Source organism: Balaenoptera borealis (genome assembly GCF_965194805.1).
Source record: "Balaenoptera borealis genome assembly, chromosome: 6".
Taxonomy (NCBI): domain Eukaryota; kingdom Metazoa; phylum Chordata; class Mammalia; order Artiodactyla; family Balaenopteridae; genus Balaenoptera; species Balaenoptera borealis.
The window spans coordinates 34,757,222-34,776,512 of NC_138863.1; the positions used below are offsets into that span (position 1 = coordinate 34,757,222).

Consider the following 19,291-nt stretch of genomic DNA (forward strand, 5'->3'; position numbering starts at 1 on the left):
ATAAAACAGAAGTTTCATGAGGTAAAATACAGTTTCTGAAATTAAATACGACTTATTTTATTTACGAAAGCTCTTTTTATCTGAATCATACAAAAGCCATGTGAAATCTGTGAAAGGTTCTCTTACTCAGTGACTTAACATTGTTCATAGCCCTACCAATTGCTGCATATGAGGTAAAGGAACACATTTTTCCCTGAAAGCCAAATAGATAACTCTACATAACCATACAATACAGTTTTTTTTCAAATAAGATTAATTAACGAACTGCAGCACTTTTAAAGTTGCACACATTATAATAGGGCAAATACAATAGTGCTGTTTTAGATTGCAGCTGTTTTTCCAGCTCTCTGTAATAGGTGAACATTGTTAAAACTCCAGTATTAAGCAGAAGGCCTCCTTAAGATTCAGTATCAGAGGAAACCCATGTCGCTGGTACCCACTGAGGCTCCTCCTGAGCCTTCTGAACTGCAGACAACAACTGGGCACATGCATCTTGCAAGCTGTCATTCACAATCACGTGATCAAAAAACTGGCCAAACTGAGTCTCCATTTTTTGGGCTAAATCCTCCATCTCTTGTAGATCTTCATCCTTTAGGAGAAATAGAAAAATATGCATAGCAAACTTAATGAGACAAATAGAAATAATATGCAGTTTGTTATTGCTGTTACATTCAGTTGTGTAGCTGTTTATAAACACAGTTATGTCATATAAATGTCCTCCATTCTAAACCACAAAACTTATGTTTCTATCTTTAGTCTTACTTAATGTCTCCCAGGTCAGGTTTTCACAAAATTGAGTAACAATTTGTAGACAGACCAATCCTCTCAACTTCCTATTTGGACTTAAATTATCTTACTCTATTATCTAAACACTTGAAGCTCTCAAACCATATACAACATAAAAGCAAAGAAGTTTTACCAGTTAAAAATAAATAAAACTTAAAACATAAATTTCAAATGAACATTAATCTGATAAGAATGACATTATTTCGAAGACCTGGTTCTTCGAAATGAGGCATACCTTTATTACTCTTTGCTTCATGATGACTGAATTCACCTATAATATTGTCTATTTCTACTATTGTGAAATGTTCATTTAGTCAAGGTCATTTGGCCTTCACTTGGCACTAATGCATTAAATTCATTGCTACTATTTTCTTATTTGTCCACAATAATTAAAATAGTACAACTTATTGCTAATGCAATCATAAACACAAACATAAATACAGGCACTGAGATCTTGTGGCAGTACTCCTTTATAAGATGACCAGAAGCAATTTTGTTAATTTTTTAGATTGCCATAAAAATGAGAACTGAATTTGAAATGCCCATAAGACTCAGAGAATATATCCACAGACTCCACTGTTTGAAATGCAAACTGGAGAATCAAACTTTCATACGGTAGCCATTGACAAAATAATGAAGATAAAAATAGAGAGATAAAGGATAATATAATGATACCTCATGCTCCCATCAGTAACACATATACTAAAATTGGAATGATGTAGAGATTAGCACGGCCCCTATTCAAGGATGACATGCAAATTCGTGGAGCAGTCCATATGTTTAATTTGAGCTTTGCAAGATGAAAAAGTTCTGGAGATCTGCTTCACAATATGAATAGACTTAACACTACTTAACTGTACACTTAAAATGGTTACGATGGTAAGTTTTGTGTTTTATGTTATATGTTTTTTACCACACACACTTACATGCACGCACAAACAAGTGGATGTAATATCTTGATCTAGATGATGGTTACCTGGGTGCATACACATGTAAAAAGTCATTGAGCTGTACACTTAAGATTTACACACCTTGATGAATGTATGTTATGATTTAAAATATTTAAAGTATATTTAACGAAAAAATATATATGTATATCTGGGAAAAAGAATCACTTGATTAATCCCACCTGGCTTGGCCCCTCTATTATTGCTATAATCATTAATAAACATCCTTTGTGTTTTAATATATATTTATAAAGGTATCTCATATTACAGATGAGATAATTGACTAGAGCATTTTAAAGTAAATTCAAATGCTTTTGTAAAATAAATAATCTATTTAAAATACACACACCCAATTTCTGTGTGACTGCAAATTGTGGCTTGAGGGCCTTTTTTTAAAAAGCTAAACCCAAAAAGAGGAGAAAAAAAAATGAGTAGCCTTATAGTAGTTATTAAACTTTATTTTAATATCTATAAATGATGTCCAGTAAAAAGGATAAATGAAACAAAAGTCATAAATTTTTGTTTCATTAGAAACAAAAATTATATTACTTAACATAGGGACACTCTGGAAACAATACAGTAATTTTTTGACTAGGAAATACACAATACACTCATCTATTTCCTCTGTATCTTACCTTGAACTTCATGTCCACAAAGTAGTTTGTAATGATCTTGGCATTTTTCCGAGATTGCTTCATACAACTCATGCTAGATGGCTTTATAAATATGACATAGGGCTTCAGTTCATGGGTTCGAGCCACTTGAATACCCTACACAGAAAAATTAAATGCACATTTAAAAACAGAAGTCCTAGCAACCAAATATCTCAGTTGGGAGAGCATTAGATTGAAGATCTAAAAACAGAAGGCCTAATTTCCTAGAATCAACATGAATGTTCTCAAAATTTCTAAGAACAGAAATTAGCAGTTATTTTTAACCAGAGTATATTCTCATGTGCTCCCAAGTCCTCAACTCTAAAAAACATTTTAATAATTAAGAGATGGAGTTCTGGAATCAAAATTAAGATCAAATACTGGTTCTTCCTCTTGCTAGCTATGACATCCTTATTGAAATCTGAGAATAGGATTCTATGCATGATCTCGTGGGGAAAAGACAAGGACAGACTCTCAAGACCAATCAGCTCTGTTTCACCCTCACTTCCCTTTCCTCTTGCCATTGTCTCAAACCAGATAAAACTGACATCTTCACACTGACCACCAGTTTGACCACCAAGTGAGAACAAATCTCATATCCCCTGATTTTCTTTAGCACACAAGGTATATTTTTACATGACTACAGAAAAATGCAAAGAAAATACAGGATTATAAAAATTTGGACTACACGTTGTATGTTTTTTATCTTACCTTAACTCGCTTATTCCTGCTCTATTCCACATATGGTCTCAGGGAGACAGCTATCGATATGATAACATAGGAACCTCACCTCCTTGTGTAAAGCAACATGTTATTCCCTCCACAAGAAGTTACCTTGATGCCTTTGTGATCAAGGTCAAAGTAAGATTCTTAGTTTTCTTTATGGCTACCTGCTCAGTTCTTTTTTTTTTTTTTTTTTGTCTGAGAAACTAGATTTTTTTCCCCAGCTAAGACAAGATAATGGCAATTGATCCTTCAAGTAAGATCCTGGTCCTTAGATATGGGAAGTGGTCTTATCCTAACAGAATAAAGTGTCTCACTACAACCTAAAGCATGTGCATAAAATGGATGACACGCATTCAGTACTTTGGGGAGATGGGAAATAGTCCACCACAGACCCACCTGAGGCTCTAAGTCCATGACACAAATCTTTCCTTCACCAAGGACTGCTTGAACAGCATCCACACTAGTGCCATACAGGTGGCCTTTGTACTCACCATACTCGAGCATCCTGCAAGGGTGGGACAAAGAAAACAAGAACTGTTTCTACAGGTAAAATATTATTAGTAATAACATAAAGATAAACTCCAACAGAATAGAATAAAATATGTGGATCTTGATGGCACAAAATGAATTAGTGGATATTTGACAGGAGAAAAAAAATATGTTAGGAGATCTAGGACTTAACTACTTCTTCAAATTCTCTAAAATCTGCAGCTCAGTTCTGCTCCTTCTCCAAACTCAATGATTTGGTGTACTAGTAAATCAATATACATTTCCTTACTCAATTTTCCAGATGCAAAAAAAAATTACCCCAGGAGTTTTGGACAATGCATAAAACTAGGGGTTCTATTTTGAATGTTAAACAACCAGAGGGGAGAATCGGATTCTGGACGTCTAGCTTACCTGTGACTATACATGAGGCTTTCAAATGTTTCCTTTGACACATAGTGATACTCACGGCCATCCATTTCATAATTCTTTTTGGAACGAGTAGTATCTGACAAAAAAGGGAATTTTAAAAAAGATTTTAGAATCTTCAAAATGTTTTGTTACCCATATGCGTTTGGATAAAGATGTCTGATCAAAATAAATAAATTAATACATAAACGGATAGATAAATTTAATGCTAGAACCAAAAAAGGGAGCCAGACTGGTGATAAGAAAGTAGAAGTTCTCATATCAAAATCAGCTAATCATAAGCCTTTGTGAAGTGTTCGTGGTATAAACTAGACCAGAGTGTGTTATGTATTAAGCCAAGATAAGAAGGCCCTAAGGGAACTCTTGCTGTTACTTCAGAACAGAAACTAGTGAAGTATATGTGAGCCCTTAGGTGGCTAAGGCCCCCCGGGTAGCAAAACCAGCAATATCTTAGGTTTAGATAATGCATTTCCCAAGATCTCATTTCATCCTTCACATTCGTAGCTAGGTAAAAGGTTATTATCCGTAGTTTACTGATAAGTAACTGAAGATTTTAGAGAGTAACTAACTTGCTCACATGAATAAAACAAATGAAAAACAAAGTTGGAAACAAGCACCTAGGTGTCCTGACTCCTCCCAGACTAATGTCTCCTATTATGCCAGACTGTCTCAGATTTGAAATGGAGAAAGCTCATGACAGTCTGCAGTTTTGCCCAGATGCATTAATATCCAAGTGAGATGGTGATTAGTTTTAGCGATCTCCAGAAAGGAAAGATTGGTGGAGTCTGGATTCAGTCTGATTCTTTGATATCACCACTTTGATTATAGATTCTTCAACCTAAATAGTACCTGGTTGTAGAACATAGGAGTTCATTGAATACCTAAAAGTGATTCATTGTCTGCTCATCCAGTTATTCAACTAACATATACTGAGTGCCTATGTTCCCGCTATCATGTTAGGTTCTTAGAACACAAAGATGAATAAGACACGGTTCCAACTCTGTGACCTGTATCTACTGCAAAGCTGCTAGTCCCTTAACCTGTATTACAAAAAATTCTCCTTATTCATAAAAAAATGTGTATTTGTATTTGATAAAGTTTAAGGATGAAAAAGATCAACATCTGATGATATCAACACATGGAAACGACCAAGTAGGAATTTGAAACAGGCCCTAGATGATAAAAGGAGTTCCGGACATTTCAAGAAGCTCAGAAAGCAAAGGTCACCTGGGGATCATTTTTGTTTTTTCTTTATTCAAGCCTCTCTTTGTATCTTTGTAGTTCCTACAGTTATGCCACTTCTCCTATAGCATTTTTGTTTTTGTCTTTTGGTCGTGCTGCGCAGCACGCGGGATCTTAGTGACCCAGCGAGGGATTGGACCTGCGCCCCCTGCAGTGGAAGCGCAGAGTCTTAACCACTGGACCGCCAGGGAAGTCCCTCTTCTAAAGCTTTGTACTGAAAAAAATTCTAGTTCTCAGGTGATAGTAAATTATGTAAATATAAGCCTAAGAGGACCCTTTCTCCTTGTCTTCTACTGGACTATATTTTATATGGTAGGTTAAAGTCTGTGAATTGGTGCATAATTCATTTTAAGGCATTCATTTTAAGCTTAAAACTGTTCACTCAATTTAAAAAGCAAAATATGGGCGACATATTCCCACTTTGAATGATGGTTATCCAGACAACTTACAATTCTTCTGTGTTCTGTGGGCATTTTATTTTTATCCAGATTATTGAAAATGGTGATTTCTTTATTAATTTTTGTTTTTGAGATTAGTGTCCATACTTACATATGTAAACTGTACTTGGAAAGCACAACCTATGGAATGTGGTCATAAAACAACTTTGTTTTCCCTGGCCCTGGATGAAATTCCCATGACTCTCCTGATTGCTCTTAGGTTTTAAAAAAAAGTTCATTATCATTCATGCCAAGAACTCAGCCTCAATTTAATGATTAAAATTCCATTCCCATGTAATAATCGAAATTATGAACTTCATTTATATTTTAGGCTTCTTCTCCCCACAACTGGCTCAGACTGGCCTCACCCAGGGAAGCCTGCCATCAGAGAAGTCAGAAGTCAGGAAACTGAGTTTGATTCAGTTCTTCTCTTCCCTTTCATTGCATTTCTACTGCTCCTCCCCCAATTTTATAACTATGCAAGGCTAGCGTGCAGAGAGAGAGAGGAGAGGTGAGCAGCGCAGGAAAATTATTACTTAATTGATGCGGATGCTGGTTGCTCTTGGCTCCTTTGAGACCTGGCAGATGTTTAAATCTGGCTCTTTATCTCCCAGAGGATGTAGTGGGTTATTTTGCAGAGGCTACCACCACCACCAGCACTGCTGCATATCTCAAATCCATCTCTATTCCACCTAGCCATCTGTGATTTCTTCCACACCATCGGGTATCTGGGGATTCACTTTTGGCCTCCTTTTACAGAGGCTTCCTCTTGGGCAAGAACCAAGACAACCCCAGGCTGACTTTCTTCCACGTTATCCACCCAGATCTGGTCCTTGGGGAAAATCACAACTCTTTTGCTGTGACAGACTCTAAAAGGGCAGCTACCTCCCAAAATACAGCCTTTGGCCACTTCCTCTAAGCTCTTATCCTTTAGATTTTTCAGATATAATTCTGACACCAGTCTTCTGTGTCTCCCAAACAGCAGGGAACACATATTAAGCTCTTTAACTGGTTTTCCTAACTTCTTCTCTCTTGCCTTGAGATGAAGCGGAAGCACCCACACCCACATGCTCCTCCAGCTTGGATGGTATAATACTTATAGTTTATATAAAATTATATGTGCATATATTAAAATTAAAAATATGATAAAGCATTTAAACAGCCAAGCACACCGCCAGGAAGATAGTAAGTACTGAATGAATGTTAGCCATTATTGCTAAATATTTAGTTTTCCTGAAAGGTTATCTATATGATTGCTAAAAAATGAAAAGAAGAGTCACCTTTTAAAAGCCTAGCTAGGCTACATGCTAGTAAATCAATTTCCTCTATTAAAATATATATAGTTAGAAATCTTGAGGACTATCTCTTGTGTCTTATATTCTTACAACAAGGATGGTATAACATAGTTAAGTGAGATGAGTACATCTGCAGAGGCAAAGAAAGTTCTACCAAAACATGAACCCCTATGAAAGAAAAAGTAAACGTACGTGGCACAGCACTTTGAAAACGGTTCGGATCAAGTTCAATGAGTTGTCTCCTCAGTTCATTTACTCCAACACCAGAAGGTCCTAAACACAAAACACCACACATGGAAATTATTAGAGGTGGATAAGTAGAGTTACGTGATGAAATCATCACTTCAGTCTTCCTGTTGAAGACACTTGAGAGCACATGGTATTGGGGAAATAACATAGTTTCCATTCTCACGAATTGAAATAACCCCAGAAAACTCTTGGGAATTTTCTTGGTGACCCATGGTGTAACCCACACTTCTCCAACATTCAGAAATGAGGTAGGGAATTGCAGGAACCTGTCACCCCAGCAAACTTCGTCTAATGTTGGATATTCAGAATTCTCTGGCCTCGAGTCAGATCATTTGAGACAAGCTGCCTTTTCTCTTCCCATGAAGTTCCTATCACATCACAACCAGCTTCCACAATTACAGAATTCAGGGACACATCTCCTGACAGATGGTGGAGTCAGCACCCCCATGTGCAACTGGAGATAGGGCTGGCTTCATGAGCAGAGAACTGCGTGGTCCACAAGCCCATGCTTAGGCTACTGCGCTTGGCTTAATGCTTTCTGCTCCCACATTGAAATTCTTAATCATTTTTGAATAAAGGGCTTTTGCATTTTTATTTCGCCCAGCATCCTAAAAATTCTGTAGCTGGTCCTGGCTGTAAGGTATGTTGTTCTGCTCCAAAGGGGCCTGCCTTGATCACAACTGGAATACACAGAGAAGATGGCAGTAAGAGGTAAGTTCCTACTGCAGCAGTGGCCAGCTTTGCAGAGATCTTGGTCACAAAGCAGATCATCTCAGGGCTCCCCAGCTCCCCTGGTGGCGCAATGGTTAAGAATCCGCCTGCCAATGCAGGGGACACAGGTTCGAGCCCTGGTCCGGGAAGATCCCACATGCCGTAGAGCAACTAAGCCCATGCGCCACAACTACTGAGCCTGCGCTCTAGAGCCCAGAAGCCACAACTACGGAGCCTACGTGCCACAGCTACTGAAGCCTGTGCGCCTAGAGTCCATGCTCTGCAACAAGAGAAGCCACTGCAATGAGAAGCCCGTGCACCGCAAGGAAGAGTAGCTCCAGCTCTCTGCAACTAGAGAAAGACAGCGTGCAGCAAGGAAGACCCAATGCAGCCAAAAAATAAATAAAATAAATTTTTTTAAAAAGTAGATCATCCCAGCACTATATTTGCCCTGTTCTTCAGCACCAAAGATACAGTCCAGAAGACTTTTAGGCACTCTTCTAAAGGAGATGGTTACAAATTTCTTAAGGGAATGAATCTTAAGCATTTTAATTTCTAATAGAGACTAATGATCCAGTCTGGGGGGAAACATTCATCTATGCTTATAGAACAAATTCTAAACCAGATATTAAAAAAAATCTCGCTTATAACCTAATCATACTACATCTTGTTATTACACAGGTTCATATACACCATGGCATACCGCATTCAATTGTAGACAATAAAAGCACGATCCATAACGTTTTATTTATAAACACACATAAAAAGCAGGCTTTATTTGTTTTTAAGGTGTTTATATGCAGGTCCATAAAGACTCTTACTTTTACCACTACTCCCAATGCAAGACTACTGAATCCAGGAGAGCCTCGCCATGGATGAGGAGACACTGCCTTCGGGGACATACCCACGAGCACGACGAGGCGGTGCTTGTCTGCAGGGCGTCGCTGGTACCGCACCACCTCCTCGTACGGGGCGCCCGCTGCGCCCGAGCAGGTGCTGGCGCCGCACACCTTGGCTCGCAGCTGGCTGAGGTGGGACCAGCGGCGGCAGAGGCGCATGCTGCGACGGAAACCGGCTGCGAGGGAAGAAACGCACAGGACGTGAGACCCAGGGCGGGAGAGACCGCTTCGTGCCTCACACCTGACGGAGCATGCGGTGACTGTGATCCGGAAGAGTTAATTCACACACATCTGTCTGAAGGTAGAAGATAGGAAGTAATACAAAGGAAAACAGCAAAATGCCCCCACGTGACCTCTAAGTTGCATCCAGCGCCTGCTATGTGCCGGGCATTGGTGCTGGGGATACAGTGGTCAACTAAACCAAGCCCATTTCCTCATGGAATTTACATTTTATGCAGGAGGAGAGAGAAAAATAAACTGCAACAAAAATAAGTGCTTAGAAGAAGGGTAAGTGGATGGTGACCGGGACGCTTTTTCAGGTTGGCGGTTCATTTAAGCGTCTCTGAAGAGTCGGCATTGAGCAGGGCTCTGAATGATGTAACGCAGCCAGGTGAGGAGGCGTCTGTGGGGAAGAGCAGTCCAGGCTGAGGGAACAGCATTGCAAAGGTGCAGAGAAAGGATCTTGCTTGGAGTGCTTGCGGAAGATAAGGAGGCCTGTGTAGCTGAGGGGCAGTGAGCAGTAGGGAGAGGGTAGGAAATGGGGTTGCAAAGGAAGCCAGGAGGCCACACAGAGACTTGGTCAAGTGTTGGATTGTGGTCAAAGTGGGATGGGAAGCCGCTGGACGGTGGAGAGTTGGGTGTGACATGATTTGATTTACGTTTCAGGTGGATACACTTAGACACAGGCAGGTTAGGTGGTTGCCCACCACTGTGTACTCAGTGGCAGAGTTGGACATCTTAGTGGTGATTTCCGAACTCCTAGAATCCCACATAATCTGCCTACTGAATGACAGGGCTTTCTGGTATTTTCAGAGCCATTCCCAGGTCCTGTCAGAAGATAGAGCTAGGGACTATATGTGAATATATAAATACACACACATTTACATTACTTGTATCTATATGTGTTGAACACCATGAGTTCACACCAATGCCTACAATGCCAATTCGACACTACAGTTTTCATTCTAGCCTTCCTCCTTTCCATATGGGTAACTCCTTTCTCTAAGAGTGGGAAATCTAGCTCTTATTAGCCTCAATACATTTACTTATTGTATCAATTAACAGCACCTGGGCAGGATGGGGGACGCATAGTATCCAGCAGCCTGGCAGGAAGTGCCAAGCCCAAACTAGGTAAGGGGGGCATACTTATAGAGGCTGTGAGGTGTCGGGGCCCAAGTGATGGCAGCTGCCCCACTCACTTTGGCTCCAACGACCTGCTCCAGGCCGCCATCATCCCTGCAGTGATGCCCTCCCCACCCTGCTCAAGCTCTGATGCCCCACTCTAGGCTGCTTCTTCTCCACATGTGTGTAGATGCCTACCCTACTCAGCCTGCCTAATGGTTTTTGGGCTGAATTATTCTGGAAGGGATGCAGAAAAGTGGCCCCATGTTTTTTAAAGCTCCCCAATGATTCCAATGTGCATCCAGACCTGGGGACCAACATTCTGCTTTACAGACCCTGCAGCCCTGCTGTTTTCCCACTGTCTCACATAAGGAGGAAGCCCAGCATGGTTTTAAATGAATAGTGAAGGTGCCTGGTCTTTCAGAAAGCTCTGCTCAGTTCATGGAAACGTGAACATAAAAAATAAGTTTAGTGGTCAGAGAATTGGTCTCTTTAGAATAAGGTGAATACATTATGGAACAGACTGGAAGAAAACAAAAGATTTGTGTTTGATGATTAATTAGGAGATATCCAGTATGAATCAGATGAATTACGATAAATGATCAACACATCAGAATACTGATTATTTTTTTTAAAAAGGATAGAGAGAAACCAGAACAAGGAACAAGTTTGGGAACATCCATCAGCAAAAGAAGCTTTCAGAAGAGTCAGGCTCATTCATAATTCATATACTAAGTTATATTCATATGAATATAACTCAGCAAGTGACAAAGACCCACCTTTTATTAATCATTACCTACCAATATAGAACTTCTGACCATGGCCAACGAATTCCTCCTTGTCTGTAACACAGCAAATGGCAGGAACAGAATATGGCAGAGGAGAACGAGAACTTTACTTAGAATGGATGCATGAAATTATCTTCAAATCTTCAAGAGACACTATTTCAGTAGATGGCAGCACAGCTGACTTTATCCTTGAGTGCCTTATTGAAAAATGTCCTAAGCACTTTCCATCCTATCACATGCACCAAACTATATAGAGACACTATCCAGAAATTTAGCAATACACTGAATATATTCTGTCTAATATGGTTGGAACAAAAACCTATCATAGTCTTCTTTAAAGTTATAAGAAAGATATTGAGTCATAGTAAAAACATAAATTTGGGTATACATTTTTAAATGTACCCAAAGAAAACTGATTTTAAAAAAAGGAAACATATAAACTGGTCTTGGCTTTAACTCATAGATATGGTGTTCTGTAGGTCCTATAATTAATCTCTTTGTTAGAAATGGGTTTTTATTTTTTTCCCTTATGAAGTGGTTCATTCTGTATGAAATTAGTATTTGTTTTATGGCTGCAAATTGTTTCTGACTGTCCAGGACTCTGAGAGACAAAAGTTAGGAAAACTGTGCCCAGCAGTAACATCTAGAGCTTGTTTAAACTTCTGTCTCTGCTTCCACTGGGGTCTCAGAAAAATTGTCCAAAACTCTGGGAAAAAATATTATAAAAGTATCATTTTCAAATTACTTTTTACTAACATGTATTCTTTTTCACTTATACAACTCTGTTCTGATCATTGAAATAATATAGAAAGAGCTTTTGTTCATAGAATGAACGGACATATACCTTTCTTTCTTAACCTTCGTGTTTAAACACCCATTTTAAACTATAAAGAAAACACACCAATATCAATTCCATCTTCTGGTAAGTAAGCATATTTTTCTAACTGAAAATTGGAAATAAGTTTAAAAGGAAATGTTTACTTAGGGTTACAGTGATACAGCTTAATTACTTTCATTGTTCATTTAAAAATATTTTCTATGACATTGTATATCTCATCACTGATTTCACCCTTAAAATATCATGTCTTATCTTAAAATATATCCAGTCAAGTATTCATGTTGAGGCACTGAAAGATCTCAAACATAGCTCTATTTGGCTTATCAAGGACATAAAAATGAATAGTCACCTTCTGAAAGTTCCTCTGGATATTTGGATAAGTGAAGAAACAGACATGAAAAAGTTAAGCCTTTGAGAAGATCAAGTTGGCAAAATAAAGACAAATAGCAATAAAGACAAATGACACAAGTGAGGCATTCGTGTCACCCTTAGAGAAAGTTGTAACCTGGGCAAGACCTGCCAAGGCAAATGAACAACACACAACTGGAAACTCAGAAACTCGCTGGACCTGCTTCTGCTGCCCAGCAGACAGTAACCTTTCCTGCAAGTTGCTTATCTAGACTCTCCTTGAAGGCTTTCTATCCATGCAGACTCCTCTCTACTTGGTTGGCAAAGAATGGGGCTTGAAAGAGAAATTTTCAAGGCAATCGATTTGAGCCTCTTCTTCCCTTCTCTCCCAGAGGCCATCTAGCTGCAGCCCTGTGAAGGCGAGGAAGTGGTGGAAGGGCCACTGGGGAAACTCTGCAACAGCCTCTGGCCCGAGTGTCCTCATTCCTTACCTGTTTGGGTCCAGTCACACATTTCCATCTCCAGCTGGTCCCTTGAAGACAGGTGCAACTGAACACAGAGTGTACTGTTTTCTTTTTCTAGACATCTTGAAACATCCATCACCCCTGTTTTTGTTTGTTTGGTTTTTGTTGGGGGGGGGTGTGTTTTTATGTCTTTTAAAATGGCATTCCTAATTAGACTATACCATCCAGAGAAATTCAAAGAGGTCACATGATACTTCATTCAGAGAAGAGTTGGGACCCAAACTTAAGAAACTTAACTGCCCATTAAATGCTCTAAGTAACAGAATTAAGCATCATGAATGACTGTCGTTATTTCTTTAGAAAAAATGCCAGCTGGGTGCCAATTGTTCCTTAACTGAGCTCCCAAGTGAGCTGGGTTCAGAATAAGGTACTTGAGAGTTCTCACTCTTTCGACTAAAAGGAGTCCAGAAGGAGTGCTTTGCAGTAACTAAGGGCAGCTGCACACTTTCCTCTGCAGTGCTGTTATTAAAGAACTAGCTGCTGATTGCCCCTATTACTTCTTCATTAAAATGCTGGCTAACACTCATGCACTTACATTCTAAGCACTTTACTTATATAAATTATTTTTCCCACTTTAGACATGGGCACCTGAAGGGCAGAGAGGTTAAGTGACAGAGGACCCCCAGCTAGCTGGACCAGGATTCATGCTTGGACAATCCGGCTCCAGTCCATGGCATTGACCACTGCAATACTGCCTCTCCTTTCACAGACATCACAATACCTCTAAGCCTCAGCCACAAGTTTGGCATGTAGAGTGTCTCCCAACAAAATGATGCGTTGAACAGAGCAAAGAAGAATGACTATAATCCAGAGGAATTAAAAATTAAACCAATCCCAAACATTGAACCAAGTGTAGATCATTAAATTACCCCTAACAGGAAATTCCCTGGCGGTCCAGTGGTTAGGACTTGGCGCTTTCACTGCCGTGGCTCGGGTTCAGTCCCTGGTCTGGGAAGTAAGAAACTAAAATCCCACAAGCTGGGCAGCAGTGTGGAGGGGGAGAAAAAAAAGGTTGCCCCTAACAAGCCAACTATCTAATTGAAAACAGGAAATTTAGAAGCAACATAAATGGTATATAAATAATTTAGGTGAGTAGTTCCCAACTCCATGTGTCTCAATACTTTTTTTTTAAGATTTTGTTTTTTTGATGTGGACCATTTTTAAAGTCTTTATTGAATTTGTTACAATATTGCTTCTGTTTCATGTTTTTGGTTTTTTGGTCGTGAGGCATGTGGGATCTTAGCTTCCCGACCAGGGATTGAACCCACACCCCCTGCATTGGAAGGCGAAGTCTTAACCACTGGACCGCTAGGGATGTCCCAATGCTATCTTCTTTTATAACTAATATTTATAACAATCTCTCTAAGTTTAAAAAATGAAATTCATAGATATATTCTAACACATCATTTAAAAACAGCAACGTAATGCTCTAACTGTAATGTAAAGGAAAATTAAAAGGAAGTAATTTATGTTTTAAAAGTACGTGTTTCAAAAAGTATATATTTCAAAATATAAATCTTTGGGCATGGCTTCTCTAGAAGACATAAACTATTAGATGCTTATACCTACTTATACTGAAGAAGCATGGATTTAAAGGAAGTGAGAAAATCAGAAAATAGTCCTTATATGAAGTATAGAAAAATAGAAGAGCAAAGTAACAAGTGGACACTAGAACAAAGAGTGTTCTGATAACAGACCAGATTTATTGGCATATATGGGAAAGAGGGAAATTGCCTTAACTGAGGTAGGTGTAATATGCCATAGCACTGACAAAATGGAGAAAATGAGGAAACATCATATACTTGGAAGCAAGTTAGTAATGTTAACATGCTCCAAAATGTTGCCAGTTTTTCAAAATACTCCATGGGGCTTATTTTGTTACTAATAACGTCAACATTACTTTGAGGAACAGACACTTGATGATACCATGTGTCATCAATAATGGCAATAACATATTAAAGAAAAAGAAAATAATTGGTTTGGTATAGGTACCTCACTTTCCAGTTGATTTAATATCAGTATGGATTAGAATGTGTGGAATAAATTATTCAGTAATTTCAAGGCAATGTCTTTATTCTGTTTAAATGTCTCTCTCCATAATGACTGTCTTCTAAACCAATGAGCTTTTCATGTTACATCTTGTGAAAACTTACATCACTGTTGTGTACTAAAGAACTACTTACTCAGATTCCTAATGAGTTTTGCCCAGCAGGACATTCAGGAGATCATGCAGGATGGTCTCACACACAGCAGGTCATCTAGCATCCCTGATTCCCACCAATTAAAGGCCAGTAGTGTCCCCAATCAATGTGACAACCAAAAAATGCCCCCATAGGGTTCCAAAATGTCCCGAATGAGAAGCACTGCTTATGGTGAAGTTTACAATATCTCATGACGATACTGTTTATGTCTTTAAGCAATTATTGTATCATTAAAAGTGTTTGTTATACCAAAATTTGGAATATACATTTAAAAATCAGTATCAAATATTCATGTTTTATTTACCAGATTCAAATGTTTCTTCATCTATGGTTTTCCATGGAGGCAAAAAACCAAAAGTATAGTTACATTACTATCCATACTGAGTCTATAGTTCAACAGTCTAATTCCCTGACCCTACGATTCTGCACACACAGCACTTTTAAAATGTTTTTCCTAAATCAAGGCCAACTCAGTGGTGTGTCTGTGGCATACAAAGCCTTAAATGAGTATATATAAGCAGTTGGGCTGTGATGACAAGAAGGGGTACAGCAGGAGCTTAAAATAAATAAATAAAATCATAAAATAGAAGAGAATAAATAAAATAAAATTAAAAAGAGGCTCAGAGGGAAGGAAAAGGAGGAATGTCATGGTAAACACCAATAGATGGTTGGATACTATACGGTTTTGCTGCTAGAGGTTTGCTTGAAGCTTTGGGGGGTCCATAAGCAAGGGGAGTGTGGCTAGGAGAAGGAGCATATGAATGGCTTGGTTGGGTTAAGGTTGTTTAGGTGACTGAGAAATACCTGAGATAAACCAAGTCCCTCATCAGTTAAAACGATTCTCGTTAGTGTTTTAAAGAGACATTAAGCATAAAAAAACTAGAATGTATATGGAGAGCAATTAGAAATATATAGCAATGTTACCAACACACACATCCCTACATCAGGCAATGCTGCATCTAAGGTATACACACATTTGTGAAACGATATATTTATCATTGTTTATAATAGAAAAGATTGGACATAATTCAAATGTCTACCAATAAGTGATTATATAAATGCACAATTACTTATTTAACCAATAAGCCGTTTAAAATATATGAGGAGGCTCTTTATGTACTACGATGGAATCATCTCCAAGATATGTAATGTTAAGTAAAAAAGCCAGGAACAGAACAGCGTATATAGCATACCATCAAAGAGTACATGCATTTGTGTTTTAAAAAGAGGTGAGAATGAGGGTGTGGGAGAGGAGAAAAAAACATACATCGTTGCACAGAATGCGTCTGGAGGGATGCCCAAGAAACTGAGAGCATTTGCTGCCTCAAGAAAGAAAACTGAGCAGGGGAACAGAAAGAGAGAGGGAATCTTACTGAATATACTTTTGTATATTTTAAACCAATATGTGAATTTTAAATATGTGAATGTGTTACCTAATAAAAAGTTTTAATTAAAATTACAGAAAGGAAATGAATAGTACTACAAGTTAAAAAAAAAAACAAGAAAAAAAAAAAACCCAGGATGTGTACTTGGTAAAATAAATATAATGTCAGCATTATTCTGTAGTTGTTCTGGGAAATATATGTAAATCTTTTAAATACTCAGTGTTTAAACATTTCATATCATTACTTAATGTCTAAAAACTAGATTAACCCATAAAGCCAAGACAAAATCACCTATCCGACTAAAGACTCTCCAACTAGTCTTCCAATAAAATCCTAGTGATTCTTGAACCAATCTTAGTTCTGCCACTAAATTTGAAAAATCTTTTCCCAATTTCCGAAAAAAATCTAAGAATAGAAATGTGAAGTATTTATATATTTCTCAGAAATTTGGAACCCATGACTATTGATCTATACTAGAATCTACCAGAAAATGGTATCAAACAATAATCAAATAGATATTTTGCTTTTAAAAAATCTGATATCTCATAGGGAGGGTGGGAGGGAGACACAAGAAGGAGGAGATATGGGGATGTATGTATATGTATAGATGATTTACTTTGTTATACAGCAGAAACTAACACACCATTGTAAAGCAATTATACTCCAATAAAGATGTTTTAAAAATAAATAAATAAAAATTTAAAAAATTTAAAAATTAAAAAATAAAAATCTGATATCTCAATATTTTATAGTATTTCACCAAGAGCACGTGGTTTCCAGGAGTTCCTCCTGAATGTTACTGAATGTAACACCTGAGTGTTACTGTGTGTTCCTGTGATCATTTCCAGAATACTGCTTTCTAGAACACTTTCTAAAAGGTTGGTCTGAAGCACGGAGACATTCCTGCAGCCGTGCTTCCCTTCCAAGTGTCAGAACCACAGAAAAAGGCTGCGGTGGGGGATTTATTTTACACATTTCTTCCAGAAAGTAAGCCTGTGGCCCCTTTGACTGACTGCTTCAGGAAATCTATAGCTGAGCTGCTTCATATTTCTCCTGGTGGTAAATCTATCAAGAGGAAATGCTACCTGCTTCCACACATTTCTCGTCAATCTTCATGTCATCTTCTATAAAAGAGCATAGAAAGGGAAAAATTGAAGTTAAAATGTTAGTATCACAAATGAAATTCCCTATGTATAGGCTTATGGCAATGAAACTCAGACCACCCTATAATCATGTTATTCTTACAACTATCGCTCACTCTGAGAGATAAAAAGGGCTCTACTGTACTAAATGAAAATGTAGGCTATGGGAGGCCACAGGACATCGAATGGTTAAAATTCTAAAAGCACAGGCTTTTGAATGCTGGACAAATTAGTTTACCTCTAAGCTTCAGTCTTCTGTCTATAAATGGGGGTAGTAATAATACCTACCACATAGGATAGGATTGAGATAATGCAGGAAAAACTCAGACTCATGGTAAGTGCTCAATAATGTTAATTATTTTTACCTTTAGCTGGGATATATGTATGAGAATAAAAGAATATAACTTTTAAAACTGTTCATCCTAATACTCAAAGCTCTTTACAGTGTGACCCAAACCCAGCTTTGAAAACTGCTGTCTCTTTCTTGTATCTTACACTCCTGTTAGAGAAGACTCCATTGATTCTTCCTCTGTGCCTTTGCTTAGGCTGTTCCCTTAGCCTGTAATACTTCAAAGTCCATCTCAACACTGATCAAAATGAATATCCTTGCCATGAACTGCACAGCGTTTTCTTCCTACTACCTTGAGTTCTCTGCTATTGCACATCTACTCTGCCTCGTAATATAATCATTTGGGTGTTTGCCTTATTCGCCCTCCTAGACAGCTCCTTGAAAAGTGGAAATCATCTTAACTAATTTTTACGTATTTTATAGAGCTTAGTGTCTTCCACATAGTAGGCACATGACTAATTATCTATTAAATTGAATTTTACTTTTACTATCAGAATAGTTGATTTGAACATATGTTCTGAAAAAGAATTTTTTGTTCTTTCAGCACTGTATATCTTGAGCCTAGCACAATACCCACAATTCCCAAGTGATCAATAAATACTATTTTAATAAATGTCTTATATATTCTAAAAGTGCAAATTATAGTTTGTATAATAAGCTATACTATTATAAAGTAATACAATAAATTTATCATCACTTCCTTAAAGATCATATCATTGATTGTTTTTAAGTAAAATATGCAATATGAAAATGTTATGAAATAATACTCTTTTATAGAGATAGGAGCACAGATGAACAAGTCACATAGCTGAGATTTTTAACACTGTTGTTCAATTCCTTATATTCATTTAGAGATTATTTTCCAGATCAGTAATTTATAATGGTGAATTCATTAGTTCCTAGCACATAACTAGAGGGTTTTGATTTAAAGGCAAACAAAAACTACAGTTGTCATTCCTGTTTTACAGAGGCCAGGAGAGAATCTCTAATAACAGCACAAGTAGTCCTGGTTTTTCTAATATGTAACTCTGGGGTCTAAAAGAGCCACGGATTTTGCGCTCTCAAAATTAACAATTCCAGGGACTTCCCTGGTGGTCCAGTGGTAAAGAATCCACCTTACAATGCAGGGGATGCGGGTTCAATCCTTGGTGGGGGACCTAAGATCCCACATGCTGCGGGGCAACAAAGCCTGCGTGCCACATCTACTGAGTTCGGGCAACTCAACGAGAGAACCCATGTGCTGCAAACTGCAGAGCCCACGTGCTCTGGAGCCCGCGCGCCACAGCTAGAGAGAATTCCGCGTGCTGCAGCGAAAGATCCCGCATGCCTCAACAAAGATCCCACGCGCCACAACTAAGACCCAACGCAGCCTAAAATAAATAAATAAATAATAAATAAATCTTTTTAAAAAAATGAACAATTCCACACTATGGGCTAGGGTGAGTGTTATGGACTGATTTGTACCCTCCAAAAATGCATACATATGTTGAAATCCTAGCCTCCAGTTGACTGTAT

At 38.2% G+C, this 19,291-nt stretch overlaps 1 protein-coding gene across 1 annotated transcript in view; it reads right to left on the reverse strand.

Annotated features, from left to right (window-relative positions):
- Positions 1-379: 379 nt before the first annotated feature.
- Positions 380-19,291, reverse strand: part of MPP4 (MAGUK p55 scaffold protein 4) — a 43,780-nt gene continuing 24,868 nt past the window's right edge. Inside the window, exons 12-21 of the mRNA XM_082397481.1 lie at positions 17,371-17,409; positions 15,205-15,225; positions 12,177-12,191; positions 11,002-11,043; positions 8,866-9,036; positions 7,194-7,274; positions 4,013-4,106; positions 3,509-3,617; positions 2,369-2,503; positions 380-589 (exon numbers count right to left, since the gene is read on the reverse strand). Coding sequence (XP_082253607.1) covers positions 398-589; positions 2,369-2,503; positions 3,509-3,617; positions 4,013-4,106; positions 7,194-7,274; positions 8,866-9,036; positions 11,002-11,043; positions 12,177-12,191; positions 15,205-15,225; positions 17,371-17,409 — 899 coding nt within the window. The 3' untranslated portion in view covers positions 380-397. The remainder of the gene's footprint in view (positions 590-2,368; positions 2,504-3,508; positions 3,618-4,012; positions 4,107-7,193; positions 7,275-8,865; positions 9,037-11,001; positions 11,044-12,176; positions 12,192-15,204; positions 15,226-17,370; positions 17,410-19,291) is intronic.